At 38.0% G+C, this 21837-nt stretch overlaps 2 protein-coding genes across 23 annotated transcripts in view; one reads left to right on the forward strand and one right to left on the reverse strand.

The window, feature by feature from the left end:
- Positions 1 to 10564: 10564 nt before the first annotated feature.
- Positions 10565 to 12127, forward strand: rho (KFH-Rh protein). The gene is given in 1 exon segment (NM_001104695.1): positions 10565 to 12127. A coding segment is annotated over 1 exon segment (1065 nt). The 5' UTR covers positions 10565 to 10613; the 3' UTR covers positions 11679 to 12127.
- A 2004-nt stretch (positions 12128 to 14131) lies between these two features.
- LOC101168460 (membrane-associated guanylate kinase, WW and PDZ domain-containing protein 1) overlaps positions 14132 to 21837 on the reverse strand; it is an 82972-nt gene continuing 75266 nt past the window's right edge. For 17 of the 22 annotated variants that reach the window (XM_078950502.1, XM_011477255.4, XM_011477254.4 and 14 more), the window contains 5 exons: positions 21117 to 21201; positions 20956 to 21016; positions 19700 to 19843; positions 19473 to 19611; positions 14132 to 17226 (listed from right to left, as the gene is read on the reverse strand). In XM_078950502.1, the coding sequence (XP_078806628.1) occupies positions 16145 to 17226; positions 19473 to 19611; positions 19700 to 19843; positions 20956 to 21016; positions 21117 to 21201 (1511 nt within the window). In that variant the 3' untranslated portion in view covers positions 14132 to 16144. Of the gene's footprint in view, positions 17227 to 18792; positions 18885 to 19472; positions 19612 to 19699; positions 19844 to 20955; positions 21017 to 21116; positions 21202 to 21837 lie in introns of all 22 variants that reach the window. The other 5 variants (XM_078950511.1, XM_078950510.1, XM_078950509.1 and 2 more) reach the window with 2 other exon arrangements.

Consider the following 21837-nt stretch of genomic DNA (forward strand, 5'->3'; position numbering starts at 1 on the left):
ACTTTATTTTTTCCACTGACACACCTTCAAAGCCCTGATCAACATATTCTGCTTTCTCTTGAGACTTTGTCCAGGTCCCTTCATCCCATGATAAAAAAAAAAAAAATTACTCAAACAATCTTTGTTTCTTTTAATCTGTTAACCCTTGTGCTATCTTAGATGACCCCACCCTCACATTGACGTGTTCTTCCTACCATGACAAAGGTGGATAAAGGTGGAAAGATTTCTTGTAATCCATGGACACCAGTGAAGATCACAAATCATTGAAGAAAAAAGGTTCAGAGCACTGTCTAGTGGGTCTAGATGACCCAACTCCCAATGTTAAAGTGCCTAGGATAGCACAAGGGTTAAGGAAACCGTTTTTCCTCCTCCACTGGTACAAGAATGTCCCCAACTATTTATTCCTTAAATGTTTACATGTGTGATGGGCTATATAAACACATTCACCATAAGGCTGGAACAAATAGTTGCCCGGTCATTCAACAGGTGCACATTTAGAACTTTGACTGATGCACAAGGACATGGACTCACTCATATCTACCACAGAATCTTACAAATACAGATCCAGTTTGGAAAACAAATATTTTCATGGCAATTTATTTGTCAGCCAGTTTATTATATTTGATGGTAAAATTAAGTAAGCATACCTGAAGGTCTTTTGGCTAACATTTCTGTTTGTGCTTTTTATAAACACAGTATAAAGGTTTAAGATATTGCTTGTAAAAACTACACATCAACACATGCATACAAAATAATGTATCACCCCCTAATAAACTCATGTATTTTAAATGTTTGAATTCCTTTTGACCCACAATTCTTGAAATTCAAAGGATAAAACTAAAATATCATTAAAAAAGGAATTTGTAAAATGAGAGAAATAGGCAGTACATAAAATAAGTTTATACTAACTGAAATAAACATTCTTGAGGGATCAGCTGCAGTGCTCATAGGCAGACCATGTGTGAACAATATATGTAAAAGAAAAAAGCCAGAGCTATGGTTTAAAAAATAATTTGACCAAAACAAAAAACTTAAAAATCCTGACTCACACATCCTCTTTTACTACTTTCGTTTATCTCTGGTGTACCACTATGGTCAGCCAAACAGATGGATGTGTGGTGTAATCTGTAAAATCATGTTGAAAAGGTTTATGTTCAAGTATTTTTGTGCAAATTTAAAGCTCCAACAACAAAACAAACAACAACAAAAACCAGCTGAACAGAAAAACCCAGCACAAAGTGGAGTCCAGGCTTGCTCTATCACAGTTTCCCTTTGCCTCACAAAAATCTGTGGGGCTTCTTTCCATATGAATGATGTGCCGTCATTAAAGTAGCTTGGAAAGGGCTGATGAATATGTGTGACTTTGAAGTGGTTGTTGTGTGATTGTGCACAGAAGAGAGCGTGGGAGGTGTTTTGTGCGTGGACGTGTGTATGTCTGTGTTTGTTGTTGACACTGACATTTGTGCACACAGTGAGAGGTTCACCCTCCAGCATCTGGGATCTTTTTTTTTTTTTTTGTGGTTTTCGTGAAAACCCTAAAGCATTGAGCCAAGGGTGTTAGCACCCAGGACCAGTCTGGCAGCTGGGTCCCCTTTCGCAGCATACGTGTGCCTGTGTTTTTAAACTGAGGGCATTACTCTCCACACACTCCACGGGATTTCAGCTCTCTGCACATGCACTGTGGATTCATCACCTTAGCAACCAGTCGACTGAAAGATGATGAATCATACCAAAGACTGCTAATTTCTTTTCAGTTGTCAAACATGAACAATGGGCGGTATAAGGTAGCCACAGACACGTCATTTCAGAATACATGTATGTCAACTAAAAGAACTGCTGTGAAACGTAAAAACCCTTTCTTAAAGAATCTGGTGAAAGAAAGAGAGTTTGTAGTTTATATATCAGGAAATGCAAAAAGCTATGTACTCCATAATCTTGCAGTTTGCTTCTCTCACACTAAAGACAGCTTTTGGTAAAAATAATTCTTTGAAAGAATTCCCAACCTGTGAACAGTTAATAGCACATAATCAGTAGCTTTGCACAAATCCCAGCACAGAGCAGATGTTGTTGATTCAGCATGATTTGATTTCCTGCAGGCAGCGTTCAAGGAAGCTGCAACAACACCTCCCTCCTTATCTCGGCACTTCAAATGAGTGAAAAAACCTGAATGCTCCTCTGGACAAATAAAGCAGCCCTCATGATAAGAGGTTCAAGAAAACCATGTAATAGACAATTTCCATTTGTGGTAAAGAGGTCAAAAAAAGAAGTGTGTTACAACATTTAAAAATACAAACATTCATCAGGTGCAAATTACTAAGATTCAAGGAAAGCTCCGCAACAGCATCTATTGTGAATAATGGATTTAAAAATGGCGGCTAGACAAAAAGCCTATAATGCTGGTTGTAATTCGGCAACAAGATGCAAATATTGCCTCAGTCAATTTCGGTGGAATCAATAAGGATGCAGAATGTGAACAACTTCTCCTGCTTTCTAAAGGTAAACAGCTCCCACTGCTGGTAAACAAGAAGCTTACATTGCAGCCCACAATGGCTTCTCTCTCTTCAGCTTTGGATTTGAGTTAATTTAATTTTGAATTAACTCAGGGGGTGGAGAAAAATGTAGTTTGACAGCAGCAACACACTAATATGTCAGTCAGCAAACCTAAAAAATGTATGTTTGCTTCTGTAATTTTCCACCAAAAAAAATGCTGTTACTGGTGCTAAAGCTACTGAAATGTTAAAAAAAAATCCAATTTAAACTCATCCGAATAATGTGCACTCACAAAGAATTTGAGGTTTACTTATATCACAAACCTGTTTAATTTATTCAGGTGTTTATGTTAAAACAGTAAAAAATGATTTGTTGCACCGTAAAAAAAAATTTTAATCCGTAAAATGTACTCTGTAATGGGTTGTAGACTGATGACTGAACAAAGAAAGAGATTGTATAATCTGAATGCTAAAAGAATGAAACAAGATGCAATCCTACTTTCAAAATATTTCACTGGCTTCTTACTACCAATTTCACTACTAAACTTAACTAATAGGCTTGAACTAAGCCTTAACAAAATCTTCACAAAAAAATAGATCTGTTCACATAGGTACGAGTTATTTCTTATGGAATCTTAAATGAATCTAAGCAGACGAGAGACGAGCGACGAGCCTGGGTTATTTTTGTTTTTACGGGCCTGATGATGTATAATTCGGCAGTGTGAAATTTATGTGGGAGCTGGAGGTGTGGAATGTGCCATGTCCTGGTCACAGTGTTCCCTCTTCTCCACCGGTCAGTCAGCAAGAGAGTTCCTGTGGGCAGAGTGAGAGAGCATCACGCTCAGCCCACTCATTTGTCCTTTTAAGAATCAACATTCATTCTCTAGAAGGTTGTGTCGCCATTAGGCAATATTACATTTACCAAACCAGTTTATCAGGAACATAACTCTTAATTAGGCTTGCTACATTGATAGGTGGAAACTTAATATCCTGATGTTTAAAACTTTTGTCAAGTCTTAGAAAATGTCTGAAAAATGGTTGAAAACAAACATTTTAAGAATAGCATAAAGTTTAGTAAAGATGCAAAAAGGACTCGGTTTTCTACATAAACTGTTGTCAGAAATATTTCAATGTACCGTACTCCTTCAACTCCCTGCTTTGTAATTTCCTGAACCATTTTCCTGTAATAATAAACAAAACGTTGTTTGTCTAAGAAGCATCATGTGAAAGTCAATGGGCTCATATTTTAAACACATATTGCTCAAATTTTCCATAAATTATCTTTAAGAAGCAATTTTAAAAGTGACTTGTAGAATTTAGCTCTAGAAAACATAAACAAACGATTTTGCTGTCAATGTTTATTTTAGCTATCCTAAAATAAACATGTTTTTCTTTGCTGAGTTTTTTTCTCTAATTTCAATGACCAAAGTGATAGATGTATTCAGTAAGCTTTGAGAGTGTCTGAATAGTGAAATAAATGAAGTACCAATGTAATTTATGAATACATGTATTTTCCTGTGACTAGTTTTCTATTTTTTTAAATATATAATTGTACCTCAGTACTAAAACACAATTTAAAAACTGACATGACTGACATCAGTCATGCATGAAAACCAATGATAATAACAATACTAGTATGAGGAAATGTGTTTAGCTTTTACTTACAGTAATAGTTATATCCTAAAAGTCCTTTAAATTAAAGCTTTAAAGTTTTAAAAATTCAGTCCTAAAAACAAGCTTTTATCTCTAAACAGAAACAGATGCAAATTTTATCATGTTCACATTTATGCTCACATTTATGCTGTGAAAATAGAAATTTCAGATTAAAATGTATCCAAAATAAAGGCTTTTAGTAATATGTGACACTTTACAAATGTTATTTATATACATTTGTACTTTACAATGCATGAATAGTTTCTCCCAAAAATTGAAAACCTTGAGACGGTGCCTAAAGCAGAAGGAGGGAGATTGTCAATAAGTAAGCACCAGAGCCATTATCCAAGATGAAACAATAAAGATCCAGGAAGATGTCAAGAAGATGGCCAAGTGATGGTGAGCTTAACGAATACCTCAGGAGGCAGAAACCCAAAGAAGAAGGAAGAGGGAAGAACAGGAACCATCGTGGATGGATGCACAAACTCTGCGTGTATATACCACTGGAAAATGGAAGTAGTTGCTGATCTCCAGATACAAACAGACAGAACAGTATGGGTAATAGACCGGACATGGTAGTGCTGGTCAAGACAGCTAAAAAGGCTGTAGTGATAGAACAACTGGAGCAACTGGAAATGATAACAGACAAAGAAATGTCAGAAGATTGAGAAATACAAAGGGCAAAAAAAAGAGCTAGAAAAATGTGGAAGGTAAAAACAACAGTGGTCACCTTAGTACTTGGAACACTCAGAGCTGTGACCCCAAACTGGAAGAATGGCTCATCAGATTCCAGGAACAAAAATTGAGATCTCTACCCTGAAAAGCACAGGAAAAAGCTAAGAAACTGTGCAGGCCTCTGCTAAAGGTCAAACGGTGGTCAAGCATTTCCTGTGGGTCTTCAGTAGGTTTGCGCAAATCGTAGCTGCTATTTCTCATCTGTAATGTTTTTGGGGTTGTCGTTGGGCAACCCAGTTTTCCAAACTACTCACGGATTCTTTATTGGATTTAAGTTCAGAGAATAGCTAGGTCACTCGGGAAACTTAAAATGCTTTTTACGTAGTCAGTCCTTTCTTGCCTTGTCGATTTGTCTAGCATTATTGTTACACTGGAAGATCCAGCCAGGTTTCTTCCTTACAGAAGCAGGCTTTTGCAAAGCAGCATTCTTCCTAGTCCAAATATGACAAGCAGAGTTAAAAAGTTCCATTTTAGTCTTATCTGACCACATGACATTCTCTCAGATCTCTTCTGGATTATCTAGGACAGTGTTTTTCAACCAGTGTGCCGCGGCACACTAGTGTGCCGTGGGAGATGGTCAAGTGCGCCGTGGAGAAATTGCCCTCATTAACTGATCTAAAAACATTTTCCATCTCCAGGAAATCAGCTCTTTGTTCATCCAAACAGGCCCTGATAAAACACTGAGTAGTTAGGAATATAAAAGATCTTAAAATTACTTTTTCTTTGTGTTTATTTAATTCTATTAAAGACATTTTGATAAGAATCACAGTACCGCGATTTAGCTGCAGCTATAACTGTGTAAGGAAAAGTCCCGCCCCTTTAACTGTCTCCGCCAATCATTCTTGAAGGCTTAATCACATATCATCATTTTTGTCAGGGTTAAAGTGTGCCGTGGCTCAAAAAAGGTTGAAAAACACTGATCTAGGAAACTAAATACTTATTTTTTTCCCCATTAGACAAATGAACTGTTAAAAAATCCATCAAAGTAATTTTCAAAATTATTTTTGCATTGTAAGGAGCTGGACGGCTCAGTTGGCTAAGTGTAGGACTGGCTCATGGGAAACCACGGTTTGCTTTCCAGTGGGCATGATGAACTTTATTCAGTGTTGGTCCGTGGTCAAAATAAAACCCTTTGCACTACTTCCTAACTATGAAGTCACAAGGGGGCACACGTCTGAGTCTCCCTGTGCCAGTTCCCAGCCCAGGTTGTGTCAGAAAGTGCAGATCTGGCATGAACACTGTCTGCCAAACCACAATGTGTAAATCAGTGAAAGCTGATTCACTGTGGGGACCCCTGATGGGATATACTGAAAGGGAATCAACAGCATATTTTTTAACTTATTTTTTTACATTTTGTCTCTTACAGTTGAATTGTAGTTACAATGAACATTACAGACCTCATCTTGTACAACTTGCAGAATGCTAAATAGTTTGCCCCCACCCACTCTATAACAAATATATACTAATAAAAGCTCCCCAATTATCTTGTGAGTGGTCTGAGTCCCTTTAAGTGTGGGTTCTCTGCCAAATGTGTTTAAGTTAACATACTATATTTTCTTCAAATGGCAATACAGATTACCATTTTATTAGCTTATTTTGTACTTTCTTGAAAAAAATCTTTCTTTTTCCTTTTTTGAAGTTTGTTTTTCCTGGGGGAAGCACAACAGCAGCATCCCAGTGTGGACTCAACATGCTGTTTTTGAAAAGCAGCAGCTTGTCAGGGGAAGCTCAAGGGAATGCATGGCTCATTCCACAGCAGGCATGGAGAGACTGGCAAAAGAGAAACAACAAAAAAACAAAACCAGACATTAAAAAAGCTTTTTTATTTATTTCACCAAAATCCATAAAACCAACAGACTTCCCATTTATTTTTGCATTATTTTCCTAAAATCTTGCAAGAATTTTCTAAATTTCACTTTTTTTACAACATTTTTTTACATTGACACTATGTGATCAAGTTATTGAGGAAGAAAAAATTGTATTCAGTGCACCCACCTCAAAATGACAAAAGGACAAAACAATGAATATTATGTTAGTTTCTAATATGTCTATGTGCAGGTGGAATAGAAAATTAAATACACATACAGTCAATTTTGATAAATGATAAATTTAAATGTATTCTCTTCTGTTTGAGAAGATTATTATTATTTTATTATTTTACAATCCTGCTCAATATGTGTGGTGTCATAACTTCATCACTTGATGTCACTGTTGAGGCATTGGTCTTGTATACGGCTTATGAATACGAGGGTTTATATGATGCAGTCACATCCGGGGCTTTGGAATCCCACGGCCACACATGCCATGCTCTTCCAGTCCCAAGAAAGGACAGTTTACCTGACAACCTTTAGCAGAAAACTAAAAAGAAAGAAATAAACTTTGAAATAAGCAGCACAACAAACAAATCACGTAAAAATTTGTTGTACTTATTAATTTTGCTGTAATTGTTCCAATGACAGTTAAAGTTAAATACTAATGTGTTTCAACATAACTTACCAACCAAAGAAAAAATGAATCTTCCTAAAGTAGATGCTGTTAATTTCATATTCAAATCTTGAGCAAATTTTCTAGCCATAAGGTTTCGAAGTGACTCCATAGTTAAATTAAGTCATAGCAGGATCAGCAGTTATCTCATTACTGCTATTCTTAAGGCTCAAAGTTTCATAACCAATTACTGGTTGAAAGGGGGCAATTTTTTACAGTTTTTTCATACAGGGTTAGACATAAATAACTAATTGTTTTCTCTAGGGGTGTACTGATTCATTTTAAGAATGAGTTAATTCATATCATTTTTAGTGGTTACTAATACAATTCATAGTCGATATTGGTTAATTTTCTGATTCACAGACCTACAATAAATCCAGGACATCTTTAACCAAAACTTTAACCAGTGAGACTTCAGAGATAAATACCTGGGTACTGAACAGTGCAGGGAAATTCATTCATTTTTTTTCATTTTCCTACCCCTTTCGGGGTCACAGGGCTGCCGGAGCCTATTCCGGCCACTTGGCTGCACGGTGGCGCAGTGGTTAGCACTCTTGCCTCACAGTAAGAAGGCCTCCGGTTCAAGTCCCGGCTGGGGGACATGAAAAAAAAAAAAAAAAACAACATCAGTGGGGGACCTTACTGTGTGGAGTTTGCATGTTCTCCCCGTGTATGCATGGGTTCTCTCCGGGGGTCTCCGGCTATGTCCCACTATCCAAAAACATGCTTCATAGGTTAATTGGCAACTCTAAATTGTCCCTAGGTGTGAGAGTGAGAGTGAATGCGTGTGTGTTTGTGGACATTCTATCCTGCGACAGACTGGTGACCTGTCCAGGTAGTCCCCTGCCTTTGCCCACAAGTGGCCGGGAGTGCAGGGAAAGTTTTCCAGTTTACTTGTATTTTTTTAAAAAAGATAATTCAGTGTTAAATACAAACAAGTAAACAAGAATTAATGGCAAATTCATTCACCCTTTAGTTTCATAAAGTTCAGTCAACTGTGTTTCTCCACGTTAAAATAATACAAACACATTATTAGAACATTCTACCACACGCACACACACACACACACACACACACCCACACACACACACGCACACACACCCACACACACACACACACACAAAGAACATTCTACCTCACTGTATAGTCACATCTTTGCAAAATTCTGTGTTTCGATACATTGGACTGAAATGACGACTTGATCATTTTTTGCTGCCACCACGTGTTGTCCACTGTGATGCACTTGTTCATTTCTACGTTATCATAAAAAAAACACTGTCTCAATCCAAATGGTATTTTCCAATTTCAATCATAATCGATTTATATTATTTTATAATGGTATAGGTCGATTCGATTAACAACTTACAGGTCGATTCATTAATTAATCATTACACCCCTAGTTTTCTAGTAAGTTATGTTGAAATTCTAACGTTGAATTAAAGATAATGCATATTTTTGAAAGTTAAGATAAATGTAAAAACTATTTTTTTGGTTTGCATTTAAAATTTGTAAAACTTCACAGATCTTACATTAGTTATACTACCGTACTCGTAACACAATTTATTCTTAACATAGTTATTTAGGATTAAAAGGATCAAACCCAGACGACTAATTGAGACAAAACACAACTGCATTGCAATACAAATCTGCAGTAACTATTTGTACTTTTAGATTTAAATAAGTGGTGCAAGTTAAATACAATGCATTTCCTTAAAAGGTGTCATTTGTCTTGCAAAGTTGTCAAAGATTTTACACTTGCCATCCAAAGAAAGTTTTACATTTAAATCATGGCTAAAAAAGTGGGCCTCAACGGAAAACCGTCAGAACATTTTGCTATTGACCAAATAATAAAAGTGATTTCTGCTAAACTAGAATAACATGTCAATCCTTTAATACCAAACCAAATGTCAATGGTGAAAAAGGTCAGTATATGGGTGAGATATAAGATATTTTTTATTAAAAAACTAAGATAAAATAATTATATGTGAGTTTACAGCAGAATAAGTGAGAGTGACCCTCTGCAGAAATAAATCCATCCCAGGCTTGTGAGAGGGACACAGCTATAAGCTCCAAATCTCTTTAATACAATACCCATTAGGAAAGTGCTGAGCTCTTTACCAACAGCTGAGATAGTCTGCCACTCAGCAATGCCAAGGCCTCTGCTCTACCTTCAGTATAATACACTTAATGACTGCTTGACACATTACTAATCCAGACTTTCACATATTTTTAGAAACTTTCAACAACTGTTCTGGTGATATAAAGGTCAGGACACTGGTGTTCATGTTTTACCAGTGTCTCTCAGAAAACACTCTTTATATAGGGAAAGTTAAATCATGAACAAGCTTCACTGTTAAAGCTAAATATACAGCTATTTTTTGAATAAATGTGGTCTTTTATTTTGGGGGTGTTTGGGCTCATGTTTGTATTTTTAACTACAAACCTGTACTTCACCAACACTATGTGCTCCATGTGTACAGCCCCATCACTTTTGAAGTAATGTTTACTTGACAACATCTTCCCTACCACCTTCTCTGCTGAGCCACAGCCTCCTTTTGACTGATAGTATGAGCTCATAAACCTGTTTATGCATCTCCCCAATGAAAAATGCATGGCTAGAGTTTGTTTTGCAGATGGACAATATTCTTCGTTTAGTGTCTAAACTGTGTTATATTCTGATTTTAACAAAAAATATTGGTTTGTTTTATTGCTTCTTTCCACAAAAGGAAAATCAACCCCATTACCTTGCAACTCTAACTAGATATAGATGCAACCTGTTAAAGTTTTGCAGTGACAAAGAAGAATGTGGATTATCTCGCAAGCAATAGTTGTTTAAAGTGTGAAATGTATTAGTTGTATCTTAAGGAAACCTGTAGATGTGCAAGTAATAGATTGATTATTCAAATATAACCCCTAATTATGACTTCTAATTTGGTTGTAAAAATAAGCTCTTCTTTAAACAGTTGCATGTAATTCTTGCGGTAGGTTTCAATCAAGAAGTTCATGACAGGTGTAACCTTAATATCTTGATGAGTGTTCAGTTATGTTTGCAGTGACGGCTGGATTAGATATTAACTGTGGCCTAAATCAATTTGTGCTGACGGATTTGGAAAGTGATAATCCAAGGTGTGCCTTTTTAAAAGCCCGATAGTTGCCACAGAATCCATTTGTAGCAAGGTCCATCTCCATCTCGCTCCCGAACAGCCAGAAGAAACACCACCGAGGGGCTGATAGCAACCGCAAGCCGCAACCATGAATGGCACAGAGGGACCATATTTTTATGTCCCTATGGTGAACACCACCGGCATTGTCCGGAGTCCTTATGAATATCCTCAGTATTACCTTGTCAGCCCAGCAGCCTATGCTGCTCTGGGTGCCTACATGTTTTTTCTCATCCTGGTTGGCTTCCCCATCAACTTCCTCACTCTCTACGTCACCCTCGAACACAAGAAGCTGCGAACCCCTCTAAACTACATCCTGCTAAACCTCGCGGTGGCCGACCTCTTCATGGTGTTCGGAGGATTCACTACAACGATGTACACCTCCATGCACGGCTACTTTGTCCTTGGACGTCTCGGCTGCAATCTGGAAGGATTCTTTGCTACCCTTGGTGGTGAAATTGGTCTCTGGTCACTGGTTGTTCTGGCTATTGAGAGATGGGTGGTTGTCTGCAAGCCCATCAGCAACTTCCGCTTTGGTGAGAATCATGCTATTATGGGTTTGGTCTTCACCTGGATCATGGCTGCCTCCTGTGCCGTGCCCCCTCTCGTCGGCTGGTCTCGTTACATCCCAGAGGGCATGCAGTGCTCATGTGGAGTCGACTACTACACCCGTGCAGAGGGCTTCAACAACGAGTCCTTTGTTGTCTACATGTTCGTCTGCCACTTCCTAATTCCACTGATCGTTGTGTTCTTCTGCTACGGCCGTCTGCTCTGCGCTGTCAAGGAGGCTGCTGCTGCCCAGCAGGAGTCTGAGACCACCCAGAGAGCTGAGAGGGAAGTCACCCGCATGGTTGTCATCATGGTCATCGGCTTCCTGGTATGTTGGCTTCCCTATGCCAGTGTGGCCTGGTACATCTTCACAAATCAGGGCTCTGAATTCGGGCCACTCTTCATGACCATCCCAGCCTTCTTTGCCAAGAGTTCTTCCATCTACAACCCAGCAATCTACATCTGCATGAACAAGCAGTTCCGCAACTGCATGATCACCACCCTGTGCTGTGGGAAGAATCCCTTTGAAGAGGAGGAGGGAGCCTCCACTACTGCTTCCAAGACCGAGGCCTCATCTGTCTCCTCAAGCTCTGTGTCCCCTGCATAAAAGCAACATCAAGCAAAGGTTTCATGATCCACTATCCAAGAAGAAGACTTCTGCTCCCCCAGGGAAACGACTGCAGGCTAATGTCTACAGAAATAACTTCCTTTTTGTATTTTTACAAATGAGTTGGTTCAACTAAAAGACAGTTGCAGGAAAGGTCAGCCCATTACAGAGTTGTTCCTGTATGTACAGAATATCCAACTTAATAATCTGTGATTATTTTTTTCCTGAGAAGAAAAGAAATAATGTTAATCTTTCACAGTTGGATCCTATATGATACTGGCTTATTTTTGAATGTAGAGGCATGTAATCAAGGCAATGTAAAAAAAATAAATCGCACTTTGCAAATGATTCATTCTGTTTATGTTTTAATTACAACTTGGGTGGCAAAGTTAATGTGACTGTAGAATATTTAATCAAATAAATAAATGTGAATGATCTATTCAGAATGCATTAATGTCTTGAGTCAGTTTTTACACTTCTAATACTATAGCAGTTTAGAATAAAGGTGCCATCAGAAGTGTTTGTTGACTCTTAAGTAGGACATGCAAAACTCCATTAATCTCAGCTCAGTCATGGGTCACCTTATATTTGTTTCTTAAGTTATTAAAAGGGATTATAAACTTTACAATCCAGGATGGACATACATTCATCAACAGCTTTATCCGATGATTAATACTTGGGTTAAAAATAGTAGGGGAAATAAAGATGTATCCATCCTTTCATCCTTTATACCTGCTTAGTCCTGCTGAGTCACTGGGTTGCAACCTCAGCACAATGAAAACCCTAAACAAAATAGGACCCAGCTGGGATTTGAACCAGGCCCTTACTGCTGTGGAATAACCATTCCACTGTTGAGCAGCTCCAGAAAATTTACTGGTAATGGATATTACTAACCTTAATGCAAACTGTACAAACACAGGCTCCCAAGTGAATTTTGGATCTTATAAATTAGAAAATGTCTTACCATGGACACCGATAAAGATTGAAGTTCATTTATGAGATGAAAATAAGAATGCAATAAAACAACATTTTCATAGGTACAGATTGGCACAAAAAGAAAATCCAAGCATTAGTTAAAATCTGTAATGACATTTTTACACAAAACTGGAGAATATTTTGGCAACCCTCAAATGTTTGCCTGAAGTTAGCTTTATTTAGTACAGCACTTTCTAAATAGAACTAAAATGATTGTTTGTCCTGTTTATTTTTTTTCTCTTATAAAGAAATTTGTTTCAATATTTTACCCCGCTGTAGGACTCTGATGGACATAAAACAGTTCTCTTTGCTGGCACAAAACAGAGCTGCGCCTCATTCTGACAGGTCCTTTCTGTGAGGCCATACAGGTTTATGTACATCTAACTGGGTGGATTTCTCCAGCTTTTTCATTTTTGGCCCAAATTATTGAAAAAAATAAACAGTTGCTGGACTATGTTTCTAAAAAAGGTCTTATGCAACTGCTTATCTTGTTTGTGTCTGTGTGGCTTATAGCCAAAGACAATGCCACATGTATTTGATGTAACTTTAGTGCAAAAATGCTCAAGATAAGAAGTGGTTAGTATAGGAAAGCGTTAAAATACATTTTTTGATGTAGAAGTTAATTCCAAGGTTTAGTCAATTTAAATTCACAGCTTTTGGACACAAAGGAAGAAAATAGGAGATGAGTTGGTGCTTTTCCTTTACACTTTTTTTTTTGTTATTTTAAAATGCTTTCCTATTTTTTATAATCTTTATTCTGGATTATGAAAATGTTTTTTACTGATTTAAACAGTATCAAAATAGATTTTCTATGAAACTATGCTTTTCTTTGTAGGGTTGACTATCACAAACTAATTTCTCTTAAACCAAATTATTGTACAACTGTACATCAATATATTTGATAACATAGCTGATTACATTCACATTTTGATATCATTCTGATTGAATCTTCTGTTGAAATCTAGTTCTTCTGCCTAAAAGTTCAGATAAGCCTAAAAAAAACAACCTCAAAATAAAAAAAACTGAAAGTCACAACTGTTGGAAAAGTGTCACAAAAATATATGATCTAATGTATGTAAAAAATAAATAAATCTAAAGCATTTAATAATCAAAACAGAATGTTCAACAGAGAGCATATTTTGACATGCTTTATGTAGGCATATAATATATATTTAAGATGAATTATTTTAAATCTTACACTATTTTGTTACACTGTAACCCTTGTGGTATCCTTGGCACTTTAACATTGGGAGTTGGGTCATCTAGACCCACTGGACAGTGCACTGAACCATTTTTCTTCAATGATTCTTGATCTTCACTGGTGTCCATGGATTACATGAAATCCTTTTCACCTTTATCCACCTTTGTCATGGTAGGGAGAACACGTCAATGTAAGGGTGGGGTCATCTAAGATAGCACAAGGGATAAAGATTAAAAAAGTAGTATAGAGACATCCAGATATCAAAACAAATGAAATATTTTTGAGTTTTGTATGGAAAACTTTATTTGATAATAAAAATAGCATTCACAGACTTTTTTTTGATAGCTACATATACATTGTAATCCATCTCAAGGAAAGAAGCTGGATAAGTCCACATTTACTTGTACTTTGACTAATGTTATGTGTAGCTTCATGGGTCAAATAAAGCTATGAACAATGTAGTATTTATATATGCATAGTTATATAAAAAAGATTGGCCCATATACATGTACTGCTTTTATCAACACAGAGACGGCATTATGTCTAGAGCACATAGCAAGAAATAATGCTTGAAGAACACAGACTGCATACAAGTGCTTTATAATACAAAGGCAGGCTAACCACTGACAGAGTCAAACCAACAGTTTCTGACTGACCAAATAAAGTCTCATTTTAAAATGTCTTTGCATACCTGATCCAGAGTAAATCAACATATTTCTCATAAATCATCAGGTCCATTTCTGAAAATAAACACAATATCACATTCCTCACCAACGAGGTTTTTTCATAAATTTCTCTTTTGTACAAGAAAAAGGCAACACTTCATTCCTCGACAGCTTTCTAGCAGTCATATTGGGGATATTCTTTACAGGTGATCGCCAACTTCTTCATACATTTTTTTCTCTCCAGTTTTTAATAACTACAGTAGTACAGTGGCAAAAGTGATGAACCAGTGTGTTTGGTGTGGATTCTCCATTATATTTTTAGTTCTTAATGAAAAAAAAAAATACACACACACACAAATTACACTAAAAAGCAGCAGTCAGACTCCAGTGGTATAACAGCGTGGCTCAGCACAGCAGATTAATTGTCCACCTGTACCAGAACTCTTCATAGGGGACCACTGCAACAAACCACATCAGCTCTTTGAACAGGACCCAGGAGGTGGCCAGTCAATGAATCCAAGTGTACTAAATTTTAGGGATTAGTTTCCGGGGCATTACTATGTGTGTTCCTTGCTGATTATTCTCACTCAGACCTGCCAGATAAAGTGGTTACACGACACTGAATATTTTACACATGCATCTTGGGATAGTTTACCGTACATTTTTTATTTAATTTTATTTCATTCATTTATTGGATGCTTTAAAAAGTCATCCACTATGGCAGCTTCAGCTGGTATTATGTCATAATGCACAATTGTTGAAATAAATGAGTTGGGGTTTGGATGATCGGCAACTTTGGATAACTCCTTTTCCCTTATCAGAGAACACTTTTGCCAGAAGGGGAGACGAGCATCCATCAAACAATATCAATACACAGAAGTGTATAGGGGTCATTTTTGAAGAGACCACAATGAAAGCAAAAAATAATAAATAAAAAAGAACAATACACCATTGCTATTCGCATTACTTTTTTTCATTCTTGTCGTCCAAATTGAACTTATGCCAATGGTTTCTGGGTAAAGGGCAGGTATGCTGTCAAACATATTATGCAAAGGACACAGACCGTGCTTATAGTTCTACTCATCTTTAGATTTAACCTTGTTTGCTCAAATAATGTGCCAAATGAAACAAATAAATAACGATCAAACACAACATAGTTTTGTGACGTGTGTTAGTGATTTTTGCGTCAACATCCTTGTGATTTCCGCAGTTTTTGTTGTTTCTTGTGCTATAGCTTGTTCAGTAACGCAACTGAGGAGTAATGAAGCTATCTTCAAATAAGCTAAAAACAAGTTTCAAAGGTTAGAATTACCAACAAACTGATGCATGGCTCAGACCTCTGAGGGAACACATATTTAATGTCTGCAACGCCTTCCAAAAGCAAAATCACTGATTTCATATGCAGGCACATACAATACCTTTACTATGTTACAAAAAAAAACAATTTTATGTTCAAAATAACTAGAACAATGACAAAACAATCAGTACAAACTGATAGAAGGATTGTACTTCTGCTGTTTTAAGAATCTCAGAACGGGATCAAAGTAGTTAAGTAAACTAATAAACCAGTGTATGGTACACAGCTTGCACTGACAGAGGAGAGAGCGGTGAGGGGAATCTCTGCTCTAGATGCTGAGGTCTTTTGGGCTTTCTTTGTACAACTTTCTTTTAGGCTCGGGGATGTGGTTTGAGCTGTGACCCACTGCATTATTCTTATATCTTGTGTTGTTACCAGCAGCATGGTTGTGTGCAGCATTGTTCTTCATCATGCTGTAGTAGTCGTTCAGTCTAGGTGCTGCTGCATAGTTCAGCTCATCGCGGCTGTAGTTGCTGTCAGGGGAAGAGTCCCGCTCCGCTTTGTATCGTCTCTCCATCGTTCCGTTCATCCGATGCCTCTCTGGGGAGGAGTCTCTGAGAAGATTTTCGTTCTTCCTGGCTCTATCATACGTTCGGCCCCTGTTAAGGGAAGAGGAATCCCCGTTGTTGGTGCACTCAGGGGGCGTAGCCTTGCTGAGTCGCTCAGGCATCTGAGAGTCCTTGAGGAGCCTCCGTTCGTAGAACTTCCGTTCAGGTGTGACAGAGAGGAACCCACCATCATCTTGCTCCCTCTCAGGTGTGTGGTCATGATGGGAACGGTCAGCCCTGCGATCCATGGATTTTGCCCGTCGTCGATCTGGAGACGAGGTGCGCTTCCTGGTAGGTGAGCGATCGAGGGAGCCGCGACGCTGTGAATGAAAACTTGCGTCAATGGTAGAACTTGAGAGCTCTTTCCCCCTGAGCCTCTCGGCAGCTGCAGCCTTTTTTCCCGAACTGTCTTTCCTCAGAGTCTTGAGGAGTTTGGAGATGCCGCTCTCGGACTCCGACTTCTTGACTTTGCGGCCTCTGCTCTTCTTGTCATCGTTGCTACTACCATTACTGTTGGGAGACTGCTGTCTGGGGATATTTTGACTGTGACTGTTATTCCAGGTGTGATGAGGATGGAGGTTAAATTGTCGGTCTCGGTAGTCCATCTCTTCTGACCCAACCTTGTCCCTGTTTCTGTCCAAATCTCTGCCACGTGAAGACTCCTCCAGACGTGAATGTTTGTGAAGATCTGGTTGATAGCTGGACTCCAATGAAGTGTAATATCGGCTGTTGGGTGGCAGCATTCTCACTTCCGGAGTGTTTTGTGCCCTGGATGTGGAAGGGTACCCGTCACTGCTGCTGTCTGCAGGGGAGGATGAAGACAGAGAGGTATATTAAACAGAACCACATCTCAGAGGAACAAAGCTAATTGCAGAAAACATGCCATCAACATGTTCATCACACATGACTTGTGGTGAGCTCTTGCATTGACATGACACAAAGTCAATGCAGATATTTATGGAAATTATGCATCATGTGCTGCAAATATTCCCACAAATAATCTGAATAATCTAAAGTAATGTGTGAGACATAAACACAAAAAAGCCTCATTGAGTTATGAATCCATTAGGCTTTTTTTTTCTCTATGGGGCTGTGGGTTGAAACACAAGGTGATGTCAGCAACAACAGCAGGAACAACACATCAGCAAGTGTAGGGCACGGGTTATTAATGGCACAGCAGGCACCTAAAAAACCATTCAGAACAAGATGGTGAATGTAAATCAACTGGAAGAACAATCAGAAAAACAAAAAGTTGTTGAAATCTGTTAAGTCAGACAGGTTGCCATTGCGGCAGCAGTGTGATGAGCAGTGGCATAAAGTTAGTTCCAGTGACGTGCGGTGAGGTTAATGGCTGGTGAGGCACTGACGTCATCAGTCAGATTTACAAACATATGAACCATGAGTATAAATAACTGAGTAGCTTATTCACCATTTGATTGACAACAGTTAACGTTTTGTTTAAAATATAATTTCAACATGTTTTTTTTCATATACAAACTGCAGCATAGAAAAAAGCACAAACGTTATTATCGTCTTACCTTTAGTTGTAAATAAAGTCCATACGCCGCTCCTTCTGAAGAAAATGAGTTGCCGCTTCCTATCACTTCTTCTAGTATTTTTTAGCGTCATAATCTCAGGGCTCACCGGCGCCCCCTAACATGAGGCACGAGAACTGCAACATGAGGCACGAGAACTGCTGGCCTCACCCAGCGGCTTTTTCGCCGTCGTTTAGCGCTCAGCACAAGAAACACGTCCCTCACATACAGTTATTTATAAAAACAAGCACTGTGCATCATATACATCTGCTAAATTATTTAAACTCAGCTCATATAGTACAAGTGATTGAACCGACATACAGAGAGACAGCAGTACCGTCTGACTGCATAGGTATTGCGCAATCCAAGGTGAGGCTCAGCGGGCTGGTGCCTCATCGCACGTCACTTAGTATCTGAACGGCAAATGCGGAAATTCAGCGATTTTGAAAAGAAAAAACACCCAAAAATGGTACATTTAAATGGAAAATGACCGCAAAGCACAACTTACTGATTAAATATAATAATTGAATTTATTTGTTCTCTTTTCTTCCCATAATGACAGGTGAGGCTGTGCCTCACCTGCCTCTCCTGACTGCACGTCACTGGTTAGTTCCATCAAAAACATCTGATCTAGGGCTGGCAAAGGGGAAAGTGCATGGACTCACGGAAATTAAAAGTAAAGTTTAGGTCAAGCACAACAAGACACAAAGCATGTTTACAATGTAAGCACGCAAATGGGATGCACACAGGAATAAGCTGAACAAAGGGAGCGTGAAACTGAAAGAAAAAAGATCACAGGGAGAGGGAAGCGGGACAGACTTTTGACTACAAACCGTTGTCTGATTTTGGCCCATTAGGTAGAAACAGGGCTCTCCCATCTTGTCATTCCTCAATGTACCAACAGCGAGATGAGGAGCCATCATCGCTGGAAAGACGAGGAAGAGCCCAGCAACAAGAAAGGATCAGAGAAAAAGGACGAGTAGAGAAGAAAAAACAAATAAAATAGACAAGAGGTGGTTTTTACAGTATGTCACTAGAGAGGAGAAGGAGTTTGTTGTGAAGGACAAGAAAATTCCACTGTAACATAAAAGTTTAAGAGCCTAAAATCCCCCAAATTTCACTGCATTCTCAACTAACAGTTTGCAACTATTAAAGATCTTTACCATCTACAGTTTACCATTGTAAACATTTAGTCTGGTTCTTTTCCTTTGCATAACTGCAAGATTTTTTGGTTGATACCAGTGATAATGTTTCAATAATCAGCTGTGTTTGCTAACATTACATTTATGGAAACTGCACTGAATCTGCAGATTCCAATTCGTCTTGTTTCTTCTCTTCTAGTTTTGTGCAATACATTTGGAGAAAAAAACAACAAATACATATGTTGTCCTAATTTTTAGTATAGTCCCCTGGCTGGTTAAATAGAGTGTTTCTAGAGTAATTGATGTACAAAATGTTACATAATTGTAGTTTTTAAGGGAAAAACAAACAAACACTTAACATGTTTACCTACCATATTCAGGTACAGATCCATCACCCCGTTTGAGCACAAGCCGTGCCCTCCGACCTCCATTCTTTATCAGTTCAATGGCTCGTGAATGCTTCATGTTCTTTGTGCTCTCACCATTAATCTCCAAGATCTCATCTCCCACCTAAAATACAGAAGCCTTGTAAATGGAACAGCTGGCTGTTTCACTGATGTGCAAAATTCAAGGAAAAACACATTTTCGAGTTCCATACCCTCATCTTTCCATTTCTGACAGCAGCCCCATCCTCTGCAAGTCTTAGCACATAAAGGTCCATATTATACTCCCACCCTCCTCTTAAGCTGAAGCCAAAGCCTTTACTATCCCTCTCAAGGTCCACAGAGTAGAACTCTGCATCCTGTGAGACAAACGGACAGAAAAGTGAAGCCACACAAACATGACAGACGATGACTAATCTGTAGTGTACAAAAGAGTCAAAAGGTGAGTTTCGACATCAGGACTAATCAGGCATTGTCCCAAAAAAAACTCCCACCAAAATGTCAATGGCAGAACAATACTTTGGACTGTATGCATAATTAATGCTGTGAGTGCATGTGAGAGGGATACAGATCACAAAAGAAGGGCACTGCAAAGGCTGGACCCCAGAAACTTCCAAGCTCATCAAAAGCTCCACCCCAGTAACTGTGTGCCCCAAAGATAGTTCGCCTGTTTTCACAGAATAAACTAATACATTCACTCAAATAAAATATCAATTTACCTAAATTGTCACATTGATTTAATTTCATTATCTTAAATATGGACCCTAAATAGTTTTTGAATTATCTTATTTAAAAAGCGTTGATGTTTTGATTTTTTTTTTATATGCTTTCTTTCTGTTGAATGCAATACATATGACACTACAACAGTTTGTTGTTTGTGCTCCTTGCTCATTGCTCGGACATCTTCCTGAAGTCTTTTTGTCAGATCCCAGATTCAAGCCATCAATTTTAATCTCATCAACAAATTAATAACCAATCATAATCATGAACAAATAATTATTCACGAATGTTTACAAATGTTTCAGAGCATATTAACAATGACTTTTCAAGAAATCCCAATAGTGATTTAATAGTGGCATAGTTAAGGGCAGAAGTTTTGGGATTTTTGACTGTGACGGATAAACAGGTCAAGTTGGAATGCGATGATGATACTAAAAAAAGCATTGAAAAAGAGAAAGTTCAGTGTGCTTGATGTGACATCTGAACCGCGCTAAATAATACTCCCCAAAGTCTGCAAAAAACAAATGCACAAAAAAAGGCAACAATAAATAGTAGTTTTTCTCTTAATTGAATTTATTTCCTAGAATATATAAAGTGGACATAAAAGACGAAAAAGGACTGAAGTGCATTGTGTTTTTATGGTCTTATTTATTTAGAAAGTCTTGATCATCTCTAGTTCATTCAGTATTCCTTTTGTCTGGTGATAATATATTAAAAGAAATCCCTAAGAATTACAACCTTTGCTGCTTACCTGCGTGCTCTGAATTTGTGATGGTGGTGGAGGAGGAGCTCCTTTTAACTTTGGATTATTTCTTTAAAAGAAAAAATAGCAAATAAAAACAATTTTTTTTAACGTTATCAAGCAAAAAGAGTTAGAATTTCTATTATATGAAAAAAAAAATCTGCTCGTACCTGGATTCTGTGGTCTGTGGTGTGTGTGTGGTGGTTATGGTAGCAATCTTTTCTGCATTCGTCAGCAGTGAAGCATTGGAGGATTCTGGAAAAAAGGATTAGAAAAAAGTGCAGTGAAGTGCTACTGGATTTCTTGCTGAAAATCCTCTGTCTTAAACTGCCAGCGTGTAGCAACCTGACGCAAAGGGTGTGATTTAGTAATCTGACATTTGTTCATGGACAACACCACCCCCTCTGCAAACAACAACAAACCCAAAAGTAGGAAAATACTGATGGAATGCACAATTTGTTTCCTCTTTTATTCCTAAAGTGGACAACTGTCTGTTTTTTTCTCTTCTTGACATCAATCTCAGCAGCAGTATGAGCTCAGAATCCCATACTAGCTGCACTGCTAACAGGATTACAGCTCAGTTTGTGTTCAAGAACTCATTTTTTCTCTTTGCCCTTTGATCAATGTTTCACCATTAAAGGATAAAGTGTGACATCCTGTCAAATATGTTACTTTTTTAAATAAACACATGTGTATGTGTGTGTGTGTGTGTTGTCCCTCAACTATTTCTATTCCAGTTTTGTCTAAACTTTGTATCTTATCGAACAGTATAGTAGTATGCTGCTGCAGCATGATCGCTGTTTTGAATGCATTTTACTTGGCCAGTGACTCACTTACTAATAAGGTACATGATTCACTTGACTGGATTCACACAAAAGGTGGGGATTTATG

This window comes from Oryzias latipes, chromosome 7, assembly GCF_053564925.1.
Source record: "Oryzias latipes strain Hd-rR chromosome 7, Olatipes_Hd-rR_3.1".
In the NCBI taxonomy this organism is placed as follows: Eukaryota; Metazoa; Chordata; class Actinopteri; order Beloniformes; family Adrianichthyidae; genus Oryzias; species Oryzias latipes.